The following is a 12,298-nucleotide window of genomic DNA, read 5'->3' as shown; positions in this document are numbered from 1 at the left end:
TTTTAAAAGCGGATGTTGCCAATACTTTCTAGTAACTAGTAATATGGCTTTTTTTACGTCTTAAATATAACAAATAGAGTATATAGTCGCTGTCTCTTTGAGAACATGTTTGCACTTTGAAGACGCGCAATATTTAACGGCGAATTATAAAATCACCCTACGGCACGGCATGCCGTCCACGGCCACAAAACTTCTATCTCGTCCACGGTAATATCGTGCCGTGCCGTGAAACGGCAAATTATAAAAGCACCCATTGGGTGCTTTTATAATTTTCCGTGGCACGGCACGGTACGGCACGTTTTTACTATCACGGTAAAGTAGGAAAGCAAAATGTATGCATTTGTATGCAAACGCTTTTAATTTACCGTCCACGGCAACGGCACGCCGCCGTGAACAGCAACGATCTACCGTGCCGTTGCCGTAGCATACTGCGCTCCCTATAAAATCGTCGCGGCATTGTTGAGAGTGTAGTGTGTGCGTACAAAAAATTTGTAAGTATGTGTGCGTGCGTAGCCAAGAGGCGCAGGTGGCAGGGCGGCGCCGCGGCCGCTGGCGGCGCCGCGGCCGCTGGCGGCCGCTTCAGTTTTGCACAAATAGTACAAGCAAAATGGCGTTATTTAAATATATTATGATTTATGATGTGGTAACTTTATTGGAACTTGTTGAATCAAGACCATGCATATAGGATAAAACGTTAGAAGACATCCGAAAATAATTAAAAAACTTATTTGGGTCTTCCTTGAGCTTATCAAATAGCGTGTAGTACCTATGACCCTTCTGAATATTTTACTTTTGGAAAGACAATGAAGTGTTTATTCTTTTTTCACCCTCTGAAGGTTTTATCATAGGTAACTACTATTATAATAAAATATAGACATTGCCAGTACCTAATAGTTATATATTTATAAAATTTACACTACGAATTACATTGTTCAAAGAATGGAAATATAATAATAATTGTAGATATAGGTATTTTTTTCAGCTATTTAATGCCAGTCTTAATATTTACAATTTAACTTATTGTCACTACTTCTACTTTGTGTTAATTTAGTATGTCTTCATTAATTCTAAAACATGTATATCCAGTCATAGAAAGATAAAAACTAGCCAAGCTTTTAGAAATAATATTTATAGAAAGGATCGTTAGAGAACATAGCTTAAGATGAAGAAGTGGACGTTATTAAAATTTTACGTCATGGTTTTACATATGCAGCGAAATGCAATGCTCTAAGGATGCAATATGTTAATAAAATAAAATGCCGGACTAAATAATTAAATATGTATTCGTAACTAATTTGGATGCATAATACATAATATTTATGTTTTTTCCAACCATAACACGAAATACACTGCGCGGAATGCTTCTTTATTATTAAATACTTTATTTTACTGTAATTTCATGCATAAATTATTGCTATCCTATAATTCTCAAATCTTATTAACATATTGCATTTTTTTGAATCTAGTTTTAAAACAAGTCAATAACTGCGTTAAAAACAACCGACTTCAAACTTGCACTTGCAACATTTACAAATACAGACAAAAATGCTCATAAAATAAAAACTACTGGGCCTATCCGAATAAAATTTTTATGGGACCAATTCGACACCATCCCGCATCGAACAAAAAAAGAATCACGTAAATCGGTTCAGAAACCACGGAGTAATCGGTGTACATACATAAAAAAAAAAAAAAAAAAAACATACCGGCCGAATTGATAACCTCCTCCTTTTTTTTGAAGTCGGTTAAAAATACGTGTGGCACTCGGGGACTGCCGCGGTAAAGCTATTGCATGCTATGCCTTCAAGCCACACCTCCGCGCCCGTCGGAGTGGGGAGCGTGAGGTTTTTTCGTTACGGAATTTCTGGATTCGGTCCCCGCGCTCAAGGCCCGAGATAGAAGCTATGCAATAGCTTAAAAATTACTCGAAATGTCTAATAGTAAAATATTTTTGTCAATCACTATTTGTTCACCAAGACAAACATAATAATTAGAAAATGATAATAATTATTCTCGAAGAACGCATTAAAAATAATAAAAGGACGGATTAAAAAAATAGTTTATAATTTATGATGTTTTAACGGTGGGTATTACACTATCCATACCTAACAATGATATTATGTAAACTATGAGGTAAAGGGAAATGTCTTTCAAGCTAATAATAATTATCTATTACATACGTCATGTATACAAATATTTTCTGGACTTCAATTGTAATTTTTTTTATTATGACCTAGAAAAGATTAAATGCTTATTTATTTTAAGGTAGTAAGAGTACATATTGCTGGTAATGGCGGGTTAACACGTATTAAGTTGTTATTTTAACTAAATTTTATGTGATTAATTTCGTGTAAACACACAATTTAGTAACAAGTTAAAATTTAGTTGACAACTGAACTCGATAATTAGAATTTTGTCTATTTTTCTGTAAAGTTGGTGGGTGTGGCTTCAGGCTTATTACTTGACACGGTTGGACAGCCACAATTATTTAGTTAAAACTGCACAAAATTTAAATTTGTTTGAAGTGAAACTTCTTTATCGGGGTTGGACAAAAATTTAGTGTAACATTTTTCGTTACGCCGTACGCGTGACATTTTTGCGTTACGCCGTACGCGTGACATTTTTGCGTTACGCCGTACGCGTGACATTTTTGCGTTACGCCATACTCGTGACATTTTTAAGGTCATAAAGAAGTTTCACTTCACTGTACTGTACTGAAATGTACACGCATAAATTTTTCTTTGTGTAAATTTGTGGAAGAATACATAAAGAGAATGCTTGTAGAATGTGCACGGTACTGATATTATCTTTTATTTATCCAATTTCTCGCCCACAATCTTTTGGGTGTGATTATTTCCCTCTTTATTTCATTTATATTCATATTTTCCTTCTTTAACCTATTCTTAAATCTCACTAATAACAAATTTAAGGATAGAATTTACGACTTCTTTATTATCTCTTTATCAATTATTATATCTTCTTTTATTAAATATAAGTCACTTAAAATTAAGTTAAAATTTAGTTACCTACATATCAACTTAATGCGTGTAAACCAGCCATTTAAGAATAACTATTTTAAACTGCAAAAGATTGTTTTATTTCTGACCGACATGTGTCTCATCAATTATCAATGAATGTTGTAGTTTCATTGAATCTTTTTTCATTATTAAAAATTAATAATTATGATGTCTAAATGATCTTTTGCAGTTCGTACTTCGTACTGATATAGACTAGATAATTACAAGACATACAGATCGCGCGGCGAGAGTTTGGCTTTGACCGTTATTGCGCAGAAATCAGAAATTGGGTATCAACGGGCAATTAGCGGGGTGCGGGGCGGGTAAAGTATTGTGTGCGTTGCACAGTAATCCCCTCCACCCGAAGGTCAAAGCCAAACTCTCGCCGCGCGTACTGTACTTACATATTGAGAGGCAATGCCATATTGTTTGATTAATGAACTTGTAAACTTAAATTGAATATTAGAATCAAGCTTAACATTATGAATGACTTCTTATGTTTAGTTTTTTTTTATAGAATAAAATATGCAAATGAGTGAAAAAATGTAAGTATTCACTATAACTATACTTACTTTTTTCTTTAAAATAACTGACAAAAATAAGATTTCTAATATTTTTGCCCCCCATTAAACTACTAAACATCTACTAAGTAGAGTTAATTTTACAAAATACCAATATGTATTGCAAGACAGATCAAAAAAATAATTAACATCAAGAATACAGAGTTAAACTCTTTATATAATTGTAATTTTAAAATCTTATTAAAATAACATTTAATGGAAAACTCACGAGATAATAACTTCATAACAATGTAAATAGTAAAATACTGTTTGTACTTTGTACATTATCATAAGTCCAACTTACTCTTTAATAGAGTATATTTGTCAGCATATAGCTGGCATAAATGCCTAAATAAAGAAAAATAAAGCTTCATCATTGTGATAGTTTTACCCTAAGGCCTATTCTATGGCAATAAGACACAATAAGTGCCATCACAAAACATCCCTAAAGGTTACATCCCACTAAGCTTTTAAAGAAACATGCATTATATTAATCAGTAAAGAATAGTACAAAATAATCGTCAGTAAGCGTAAAACAGTTGCATATCCTATTCAATCACAATTAGAATCCGCAGAACAGTCAGCGTTCACGGCGAGCTCGCTTTGCTCGCGATACTGATCCCGAATTTTCTTCATCATCTCGCCTTTGCGTTTGGGGCCTCTGTAACTGACTTTGAGCTGTTAGTTGCAGTTGCAGTGCGTGCGTATTTAATCTCTCTGCTAATAATAAAGGTTTAAGTGCTGCCATTTTATGGCTATATAAAGTCACGCGTGGCCGACTATTCACCGCCGCTGTTAGTTGCTCTCTAACAGTCATTTCAATGTTCTCAGAAGCATTATTCCAGCTATCATTACTGGCTGTGGAATCTTTATTTTCCCCTTCTTCAGTTTTCTTTATATCATCACCAATATGATTATTTTCTGTATTGCAAACAATATTTACTTGAGCTCTTACCTCTGCATCAAATTTTGAAATTGTACTAACCAGAGGCTTAGCCCAGCCAATATGTAAAATAGGAGTCTGGCTTCCTTCTTCCCATTTACAAATACCATCATAAAACCTGAAAATTCAATCCAAAATAAGAAGGATAACTTATTTTTTTATATATGTTACCGGAAATGTATGTAATCCGTCATTGTATACAATTCCTAGGAAATGTATATAATTCCTAAAATCGTACGGAAATGTGTGAAATAAATTATTTTATACACATTTCCTAGGAAATTTATACATTTCCTAAATAGCTATCGGAAATGTAAAACATTTAAGATATTGATATGTCGCAGGCAAGTTGTATATAATCTGGCCGTTTACAAACGGTCGGCATTTTGTAGTAACTATGCCGATAATTCGTAATCAAAAATTTTTGGTTTGGATAAGGGGGTGGGTTAGGTTAGGTTCGTGTTTTTTAAAACTAAACAGAAATAATTTTGGACGAATTTTAGGCATATTAAAACAGCTAGCCGTAATGTAATACGGCGGATTGTACAATCCGACTGCGCCAAATATACGCGAGGACAGCGGGACGACGGGACTGATTATTTGCCAAATGAAAATTTGATTTTATAAGAATAAATATAAGTTGATTTTGTGATATTTACGTTAAAAGTTAGATAGTTGATTTTTAAAATGTTAATTAGTAAGATAATATGAACATAATATTATTACAATTTTACGGTATGACTGTTACCCGATTGTATCAATAAGAGCTATAATAAAAAAAATAACAACGTGTTTTATTACAGAAAGCATTTACTTTACACATTTCCTAATACGATATTGGAATTGTATACAATTCCTAGGAAGATAATACATTTCCTAGGATATGCATGCATTAAATAGTTTTTTAAACAATATTTTATACATTTCCTAAATGGTATCGGAATTGTACACATTTCCTAGGAATTGTATACAATTCCTTGATTTCATACATTTCCGGTAACATATACATTTAGTGAATTGGTTTTGTACTGTAATGTATGTAATTTAATATATTACAAAGCAATTATGTCTGCTATAATTTAACTACTAAACAATATTTGCATAATCATTACACATTTTTATTTAATACTAGGTTTCCGCCCGCGGCTTCGCCCGCGCAGTCAAAGAAAAACCCGCATAGTTCCCGTTCCCGTGGGATTTCCGGGATTGCGTCATTTTCCCGGGATAAAAAGTAGCCCATGTCCTTTCTCGGGTATCAAAATATCTCCATGCCAAATTTCATGAAAATTGGTTCAGTAGTTTAGGCGTGATTGAGTAACAGACAGACAGACAGAGTTACTTTCGCATTTATAATACTAATATGGATAATATTAGTTTCTGTTAATATTATTAATTTATTATTAACTAAATTATTTAAAAAGCGTAAATATATATTACACGGCGTGACTAAAATGACCGAGAGGATACAATGGCCCGTTTAAATATAATATTTAGGCCATATAATATACCGGCGTGTAAATAGTAAAATAATTTTTATAAAGCACTGGTTCTGAGTCAACAGTCAGTTGATGAAAAATTACTTAACTTGACCCACTGATTTTTTGTCTATATTTGTTTATTCATCGATTAGGGTGTAATTTTCACATACTTATATTGGTTTGATAGGCAGTGTGGCATACAAATAAAAAAAAAATCCTTAATTGCCATTTTCATTATTTTAAAAAATAAATGTAGATATGTTGTTTGTTTCGTTTGTACAGTTCTTTCCCTCTATGTGCTCTTACAAAATTACACCATATAGAAGCAGAAAAATGCTCCCCATGTCAATGAAGTTTTGGAGTCATGCAAAAAACCATAACTGCAGCAAAGCTAATGAAATTATACAGGATTATTACTTTAATTTAATTACCTCAATAAAGATGCAAAACATTCTGGATCCTTCAAGATGGATCTTGCCGAGTGTCCTGAACTTTCGGCCTTCATTAGCTGAGGAATGAGTTCATTTGCTATTTCAGAAAATTCTTTGTATATTTCTTCATCATCTCTTGAATAATTATAACTAAAACAAATAAAAATTTTGATAAATTATTTCTTTATGTTTTAACAAGAAAATACATATATGTGAAATTTATAACAAAGGTCACATTTAATCTTATATTAATCATGATATGATTTAATCATGATATATTTACTAGTCTGATTTTTATTTGAATAATATGTAATTAATAAACATAAATAAGCCTCTATTTCTATAGTGCAAATAATACTGATAACATACTGTCGAATAACATCTCCAGCACATGCCCAAGCATGAAATGCTTCTTTATACATCTTATGACGGTGATAGTAGCCCCCTTGAAATGTATATGGGTACACATGTCTGTCATCATAGTGATGCCGGGATGACCTTATGGCTTGTAAATACAATGCAGCTGAATCTGGTCTTGGAGTATTACTTTTTGTATTTGTACTCTCATCTTTTGTTGTTGAATTATTCATTTCTTCTGAGCAATTTGACAGTTTCATATATTCCTCCAAATCACCAAGATTACCCAATGCCATTGGATAGGTATGTAAATGACCTGCAATCAAGTAAAAAATTATAAATACTTTATGCTAGTTTTTAATAGAATCATTGTATAATATTGTCTCGTATCAAGAGTGCTGTTTGAAAAATGTACCTTTCTCATATAACAACCAAAGGAGCTTGTGCTGCATTAATGCAACTTCATGGACATCAATTGTTGGTGTTAACGTTGGATTAATTGATGACACAAGTGCTGCTAATTCCATGACACGAGTGCAAACAACAGGTTTGCCAGCTACATAGAGCCATGAATGGGCTAACACCCCATCCCCCACAGATCTTCCCCTTTTGTCTTCATTACCTTTGCCATGCCAAGTAACCTGTGATACATATTAACCAAACTTAAAGTATTTGCCCTATTAATATAAGACACATAGAACTAAATTTATAGCATACTATTAACTACCTCTGCAGTTTCTTTTCTGTCTTTTCCAAATACCACCCAGGCATGGTCTTCTGATAGAGCCAGGTGAACATCATTTTTACCTAGCACCTGACAGGCTGCAGTAACTGCAAATGCAACACCAAAGCAATCCAACTTGTTTCCTGTTAAAAAACTGTATATAGACTGAAGGTGCGCTCTATCTTTATAGTAACTGCGGGTAAGAGAATTCCATACAACATCAGCAACTCTTTTCACAAGTTCTCGACTTGAAAATTCACCGCTTAGTAATTTAGCATCAACCCCACTTTTCATCAACGAAACGAAGCGATCATATAGAGATTTTACTTCTTCCCAGGACACCGAAGGGAATTTAATTTTAACAAACTTGTTATTGGCGAGTGTTACATCTTTATCATTAGCTTTTATATTAGTTAAGTTGTTTTCAACAGCTCCTACTATGATTGAAAACAAAGCCAAATCAGGTTCTTTTTCGCTACGCAGTTGCTCTTCGAATAATTCACACACCTTTTGAATACTGTCAATGGGGAAAAAAGATTTATATTCAAGAAGTCCACTCATGGCTAGAGTTTTACATGTTAATCAGGTTTGTATTGAATGATTACAGCAAACATGCAATAATTATCAACAACAATAAATAACCGTAGTCAAAATGCCGGTGACCGGTTCAGCCAGGTGCGTAGGAGGGATACCACAGATATTTTATCTTATTAAACTGTATGTATATTAATATATATATAGATATGAGATAATACTAGATAATATTTTCTAAAGTTAACTTCTGTGACAATAATCAGGCCATTGCAAGAGTGCAGTTATTTTTTTTAATTCTAACGAGTGCCCGTAACTCCATTTATTAGAATTAAGTATCTGTACTCTGTAGGCATAGTATGCCTATTGCCTACAGATTACAATAATCTGTACTGTAACCTGCCAAAATATATCCAGTAGTTTCTGAGATAAGCGCGTTCAAACAAACAAACTCTTCAGCTTTATAATATTAGTAAGAATAGATAAATTGATGAAAACTACATTTTATTTTATTCATATTGATATTTTAGTGTTTGGGTTACTTTAGGCTACTACAACTGAAATTCGGCGATATTAGGCTACTTAATGCATGAAAAACGGCGACATTAGGGCCAGTTCTGTTGGCAACACTGATCTGCTGTACAGCAAGCCTATGCCCTATTCACCTCAGAGCATATTCCTCTGAGCTATTCACGATCGAGCACTCACGATGCAGGACGGCTCATTGGTCGTGCACATCCAGCAACATAATAATAATTATTATTGACGAACGTCAATACTATTCACTGTCTTTTTGCGTTGTGCATTGTGTATGACCTTGGCGGGACGTACAGCAAGATGGACCGTGAATAAGGCGCTTAACACTTCAAACTTCAAAGTTCTACAATGTTGACATTTAACGTCAAATTGTCAGAAATTCTGTTGAGCTGTAAAATAATTTTATATTGGTAGGTACTCAGGTTGTGATACTTGTTTATTGTATTACAGTGAAAATTGTTAAAATAATTGGATTACGAAGATAAAGATTAATTCGGGAATATTTAAATTCCGATAAGATATTTTTACTTTTAATTTAAAAACCTTACTTACAAACTTTCTTGTGCAATGCAAATAATAATTCTTTAAACAAAGTTTATTTTTTAGGTACTGAAAAAAACAATGAATTTTGTTCAAGACGGCAGTCCGAATAAACGGTATAGAAAGAAATACAATACCATGAAATTGAAAGTTAAAAGTCTTATAATTGTGAGTGTCCGAATACATTAATTATTATTATCATAAATCACAAATTATTCCCGATTCTTTCTTAATTTAGTAAGAATAATTTTGATTTTAAAGTGGGTAGAAGCAAACAGAGAAAATTTTCCCTATAAGTGATATCACCGACTTCATTTTCTAAATAGCAGTGTGAAATCTGAACACTATTTTTATTATTTTTTTAAGATAAAATGAGATATCTAGAGAGCTAGAAATATTTAATCAAAAAATATATTGTAATTCAAAGTGTGATATTATTTCAATAAATATTTTATCTTAATATTTTCATTAATTTTATTAGGAGAATGCAGCACTGTGTGATGAAGTTGCTAAAATTCAAGAAAATATTCAAATTGTTAAGGATGAAAGAAAATTCTTGTTGAGAAAATTACTTGAATATGAAAATGATATTGATGTTTCCCAGACATATTATAGAAATGAACCAACAATTATTCCCCCAAACGGTTCAAAAACTAAACCAAAAAAACGAAGAAGTCATGAAGATTCAGGAAAAAGTATCCCCCCTTAATCATTTCCACACACAATCTTGTAAACTGACTTACAATACATTGTTTATTGAACATATAATTTTATTTGTAACTTGTGTCAAATTATTATAATATGGTAAGTACTTTTGCTTATGCCCATAGATCATAAGATTATGTACGAAAATAATTTTGGTTTAACAATATCAAAAACCGAACGAAAAAAGTGGGTTTTTTTTAAAAGCACATGGTGTTTTATTTAAAAAACTAATTATCTATTAATTTCCTCAATCATCTACATCCTCATCAGCAAATGACAATAATTGTTTACTTTTTTTGCTTTTTAATTTATCCTCAGAGCCTTTTTTACCTGCTTCACTAACTTTTCTCTTATTTTTAAATATTACTCTTTGATTTAAATCTGCTTTAGTTTCAGACTCAATTTTTTTCAACTTTTCTTTTTCAATCTCAGCTTCTTCCGCAGTAAGGTCACCTTTTTTCAAAACTACTACTTGGGGTGACTCTGTATCATCATCATTTACAAAATCCTCTTCATTGTTTTGAAGTTCATCAAATTTATGATTTCTGTCATCATAGCCAGCCTGCTTTTTTAAAGCTTTCAAAAATGGTGGATCATCTGGTTTTATAAAATTTACATTCCTTTTCCTGTTCATCTTGATAGTATAATATATATTACCTAAATCAGATTCTGTGAACAACATAAGTTTCAGTCTTAATAATAGGTAATTAATTAGTATTACATGTAAGTAATATGTAATATCTATACCTTATTATTTATTGAAAGTACTTATTATTATTTATAATAGAACTAAGTTTTTCATAACAAAAACAAAGCTTTGAAAAAAAAACACTTGAAACACATACACATTACATTACAAGTATATTTGACAATCACAATCATAATAATTACCAATTGATTTTATTAATCGTAATGTTTGCTCCTATAGCTTAAGTAGATGGCATCTTATTATTTGAGACAGTAATATTAAATATTATATTCATCTGCACCTGCACTTCATTCCGTTTGTGACTGGTCACTGGTGTTCACTGTTCACGGTGTTCACTAGTTTTGATTATTTGACATATAATTGACAATCACCTGTCACAACAATTTTTTTTTCTGTTATGGCAAGAAGATAACCATTTGCCAGTGTCAAGTTAAAGGTAGGGAAAATAGGGTAGGACCTGTGGGTAGGACGATAGCAAAGTGATCAAAAGAGTTTAGGAAAAAAAAAAATAGGTACTTACATTATATTAATACATATTTACATAAATTAAATAGTTTAAATGGAAATTAATGAACAATTGATGATTGACAAATGATGATTACAATTTGATATTATTTCTACATATAAAATTAGATATAATCTAAGGATATACCTGGGGCATTTCACGCCAAGCGGACACAGATTTCAGGGTCAGGTTTCAGATTTCGGTTATATTTTAGTATGTTACACCTGTATATATCCTCGGTATGTATACGAAAAATTTTTGCATTTAGAAGCTTAGTTTTCAAAATACAGGTCTTTGAAGATGTCAGTAAGCGCGAGGTATGGGGGACTTTGAATGTAATTATCAGTTCAAGAAAAGTAATTTTTAAATAAATTGATGACTGAATAATATACCCCATGAAATAAACTTTTTATGCTCATATTTCGAATTTCGAATTTATATTAAAATTCCTTAGAAAAATAAAAAAATATTTTTCTTTGTCATTTTTTACAAACTGCGTATTTTTAATTTTTTTAAAGATCATTAAATAAATAGCTTATATTATGCTTAAACTTCATGCAAAGTTCTAGAGTGGTCATCGCAGAAATTTAGAAGCTACATGTATTATAATGTCGGAGCGCGGCAATATCCCCATACTAGCGCCTACCGCGACGCACTGCAATATTCATAGAAACGGGGACAAAAAATAAATTCTAGAAATTTGAATTAACTGAAGTGTCAACAGATAGGTCTTTAAAAATTGATTAGAGGTTTATAAATAAGTTTTATGCTAAAATAAATAATTGACGAGATATACGTATTCAAAGTCGTAAAAATGTCATATTACTTTACTGAATATTTTTTTTTTAAGAAAATTAAAGTAATATTTTCTTGCTTGTTATTTACCACTATAAAATCTTATTAAAACCTGAAACGGTGTTATTAACTAACTATAATGAGATAAATACTGCAGTACGGTGCGCTAACCAACTAAGCGCTAGTATGGGGATATTGCCGCGCTTCGACATTATAATACATGTAGCTTCTAAATTTCTGCGATGACCACTCTAGAACTTTGCATGAAGTTTAAGCATAATATAAGCTATTTATTTAATGATCTTTAAAAAAATTAAAAATACGCAAAGTTTGTAAAAAATGACAAAGAAAAATATTTTTTTATTTCTCTAAGGAATTTTAATATAAATTCGAAATTCGAAATATGAGCATAAAAAGTTTATTTCATGGGGTATATTATTCAGTCATCAATTTATTTAAAAATTAC

At 31.8% G+C, this 12,298-nt stretch overlaps 2 protein-coding genes and 1 long non-coding RNA gene across 5 annotated transcripts; 1 reads left to right on the top strand and 2 right to left on the bottom strand.

Moving 5' to 3' along the window:
* Positions 1-1,753: 1,753 nt before the first annotated feature.
* Positions 1,754-8,183, bottom strand: Mnn1 (menin 1). The gene is made up of 5 exons (XM_090120577.1): positions 7,514-8,183; positions 7,202-7,427; positions 6,799-7,102; positions 6,430-6,579; positions 1,754-4,638 (listed from the first exon to the last, which is right to left on the bottom strand). The coding sequence occupies exons 1-5, from the start codon at positions 8,069-8,071 to the stop codon at positions 4,158-4,160; spliced, it is 1,719 nt and encodes a 572-aa protein (XP_089976703.1). The 5' UTR covers positions 8,072-8,183; the 3' UTR covers positions 1,754-4,157.
* A 784-nt stretch (positions 8,184-8,967) lies between these two features.
* Positions 8,968-10,036, top strand: LOC149908999 (uncharacterized). 2 transcript variants are annotated; one of them, XR_016456704.1, is made up of 3 exons: positions 8,968-8,988; positions 9,185-9,286; positions 9,600-10,036. It is a non-coding gene; the product is annotated as an uncharacterized LOC149908999 (long non-coding RNA). The 2 variants fall into 2 exon arrangements; XR_016456703.1 differs by having other exon boundaries at positions 8,968-8,992.
* A 16-nt stretch (positions 10,037-10,052) lies between these two features.
* Positions 10,053-10,829, bottom strand: LOC149908998 (uncharacterized protein KIAA1143 homolog). Of its 2 annotated transcripts, none has more exons than XM_090101617.1 (2): positions 10,715-10,829; positions 10,053-10,492 (listed from the first exon to the last, which is right to left on the bottom strand). In XM_090101617.1, the coding sequence occupies exon 2, from the start codon at positions 10,455-10,457 to the stop codon at positions 10,071-10,073; it is 387 nt and encodes a 128-aa protein (XP_089957743.1). In that variant the 5' UTR covers positions 10,458-10,492; positions 10,715-10,829; the 3' UTR covers positions 10,053-10,070. The 2 variants fall into 2 exon arrangements, with proteins under 2 accessions (XP_089957743.1, XP_089957744.1); XM_090101618.1 differs by lacking the exon at positions 10,715-10,829 and adding an exon at positions 10,571-10,708.
* Positions 10,830-12,298: the final 1,469 nt, after the last annotated feature.

The sequence above is a fragment of the Colias eurytheme genome, chromosome 4, assembly GCF_061535395.1.
Source record: "Colias eurytheme isolate Ceu_HAF_F1 chromosome 4, ilColEury1 Martin Lab GWU primary, whole genome shotgun sequence".
In the NCBI taxonomy this organism is placed as follows: Eukaryota; Metazoa; Arthropoda; class Insecta; order Lepidoptera; family Pieridae; genus Colias; species Colias eurytheme.
The sequence above is the reverse complement of the archived record's forward strand: the minus strand, read 5'-3'. Positions and strand labels throughout refer to the sequence as shown.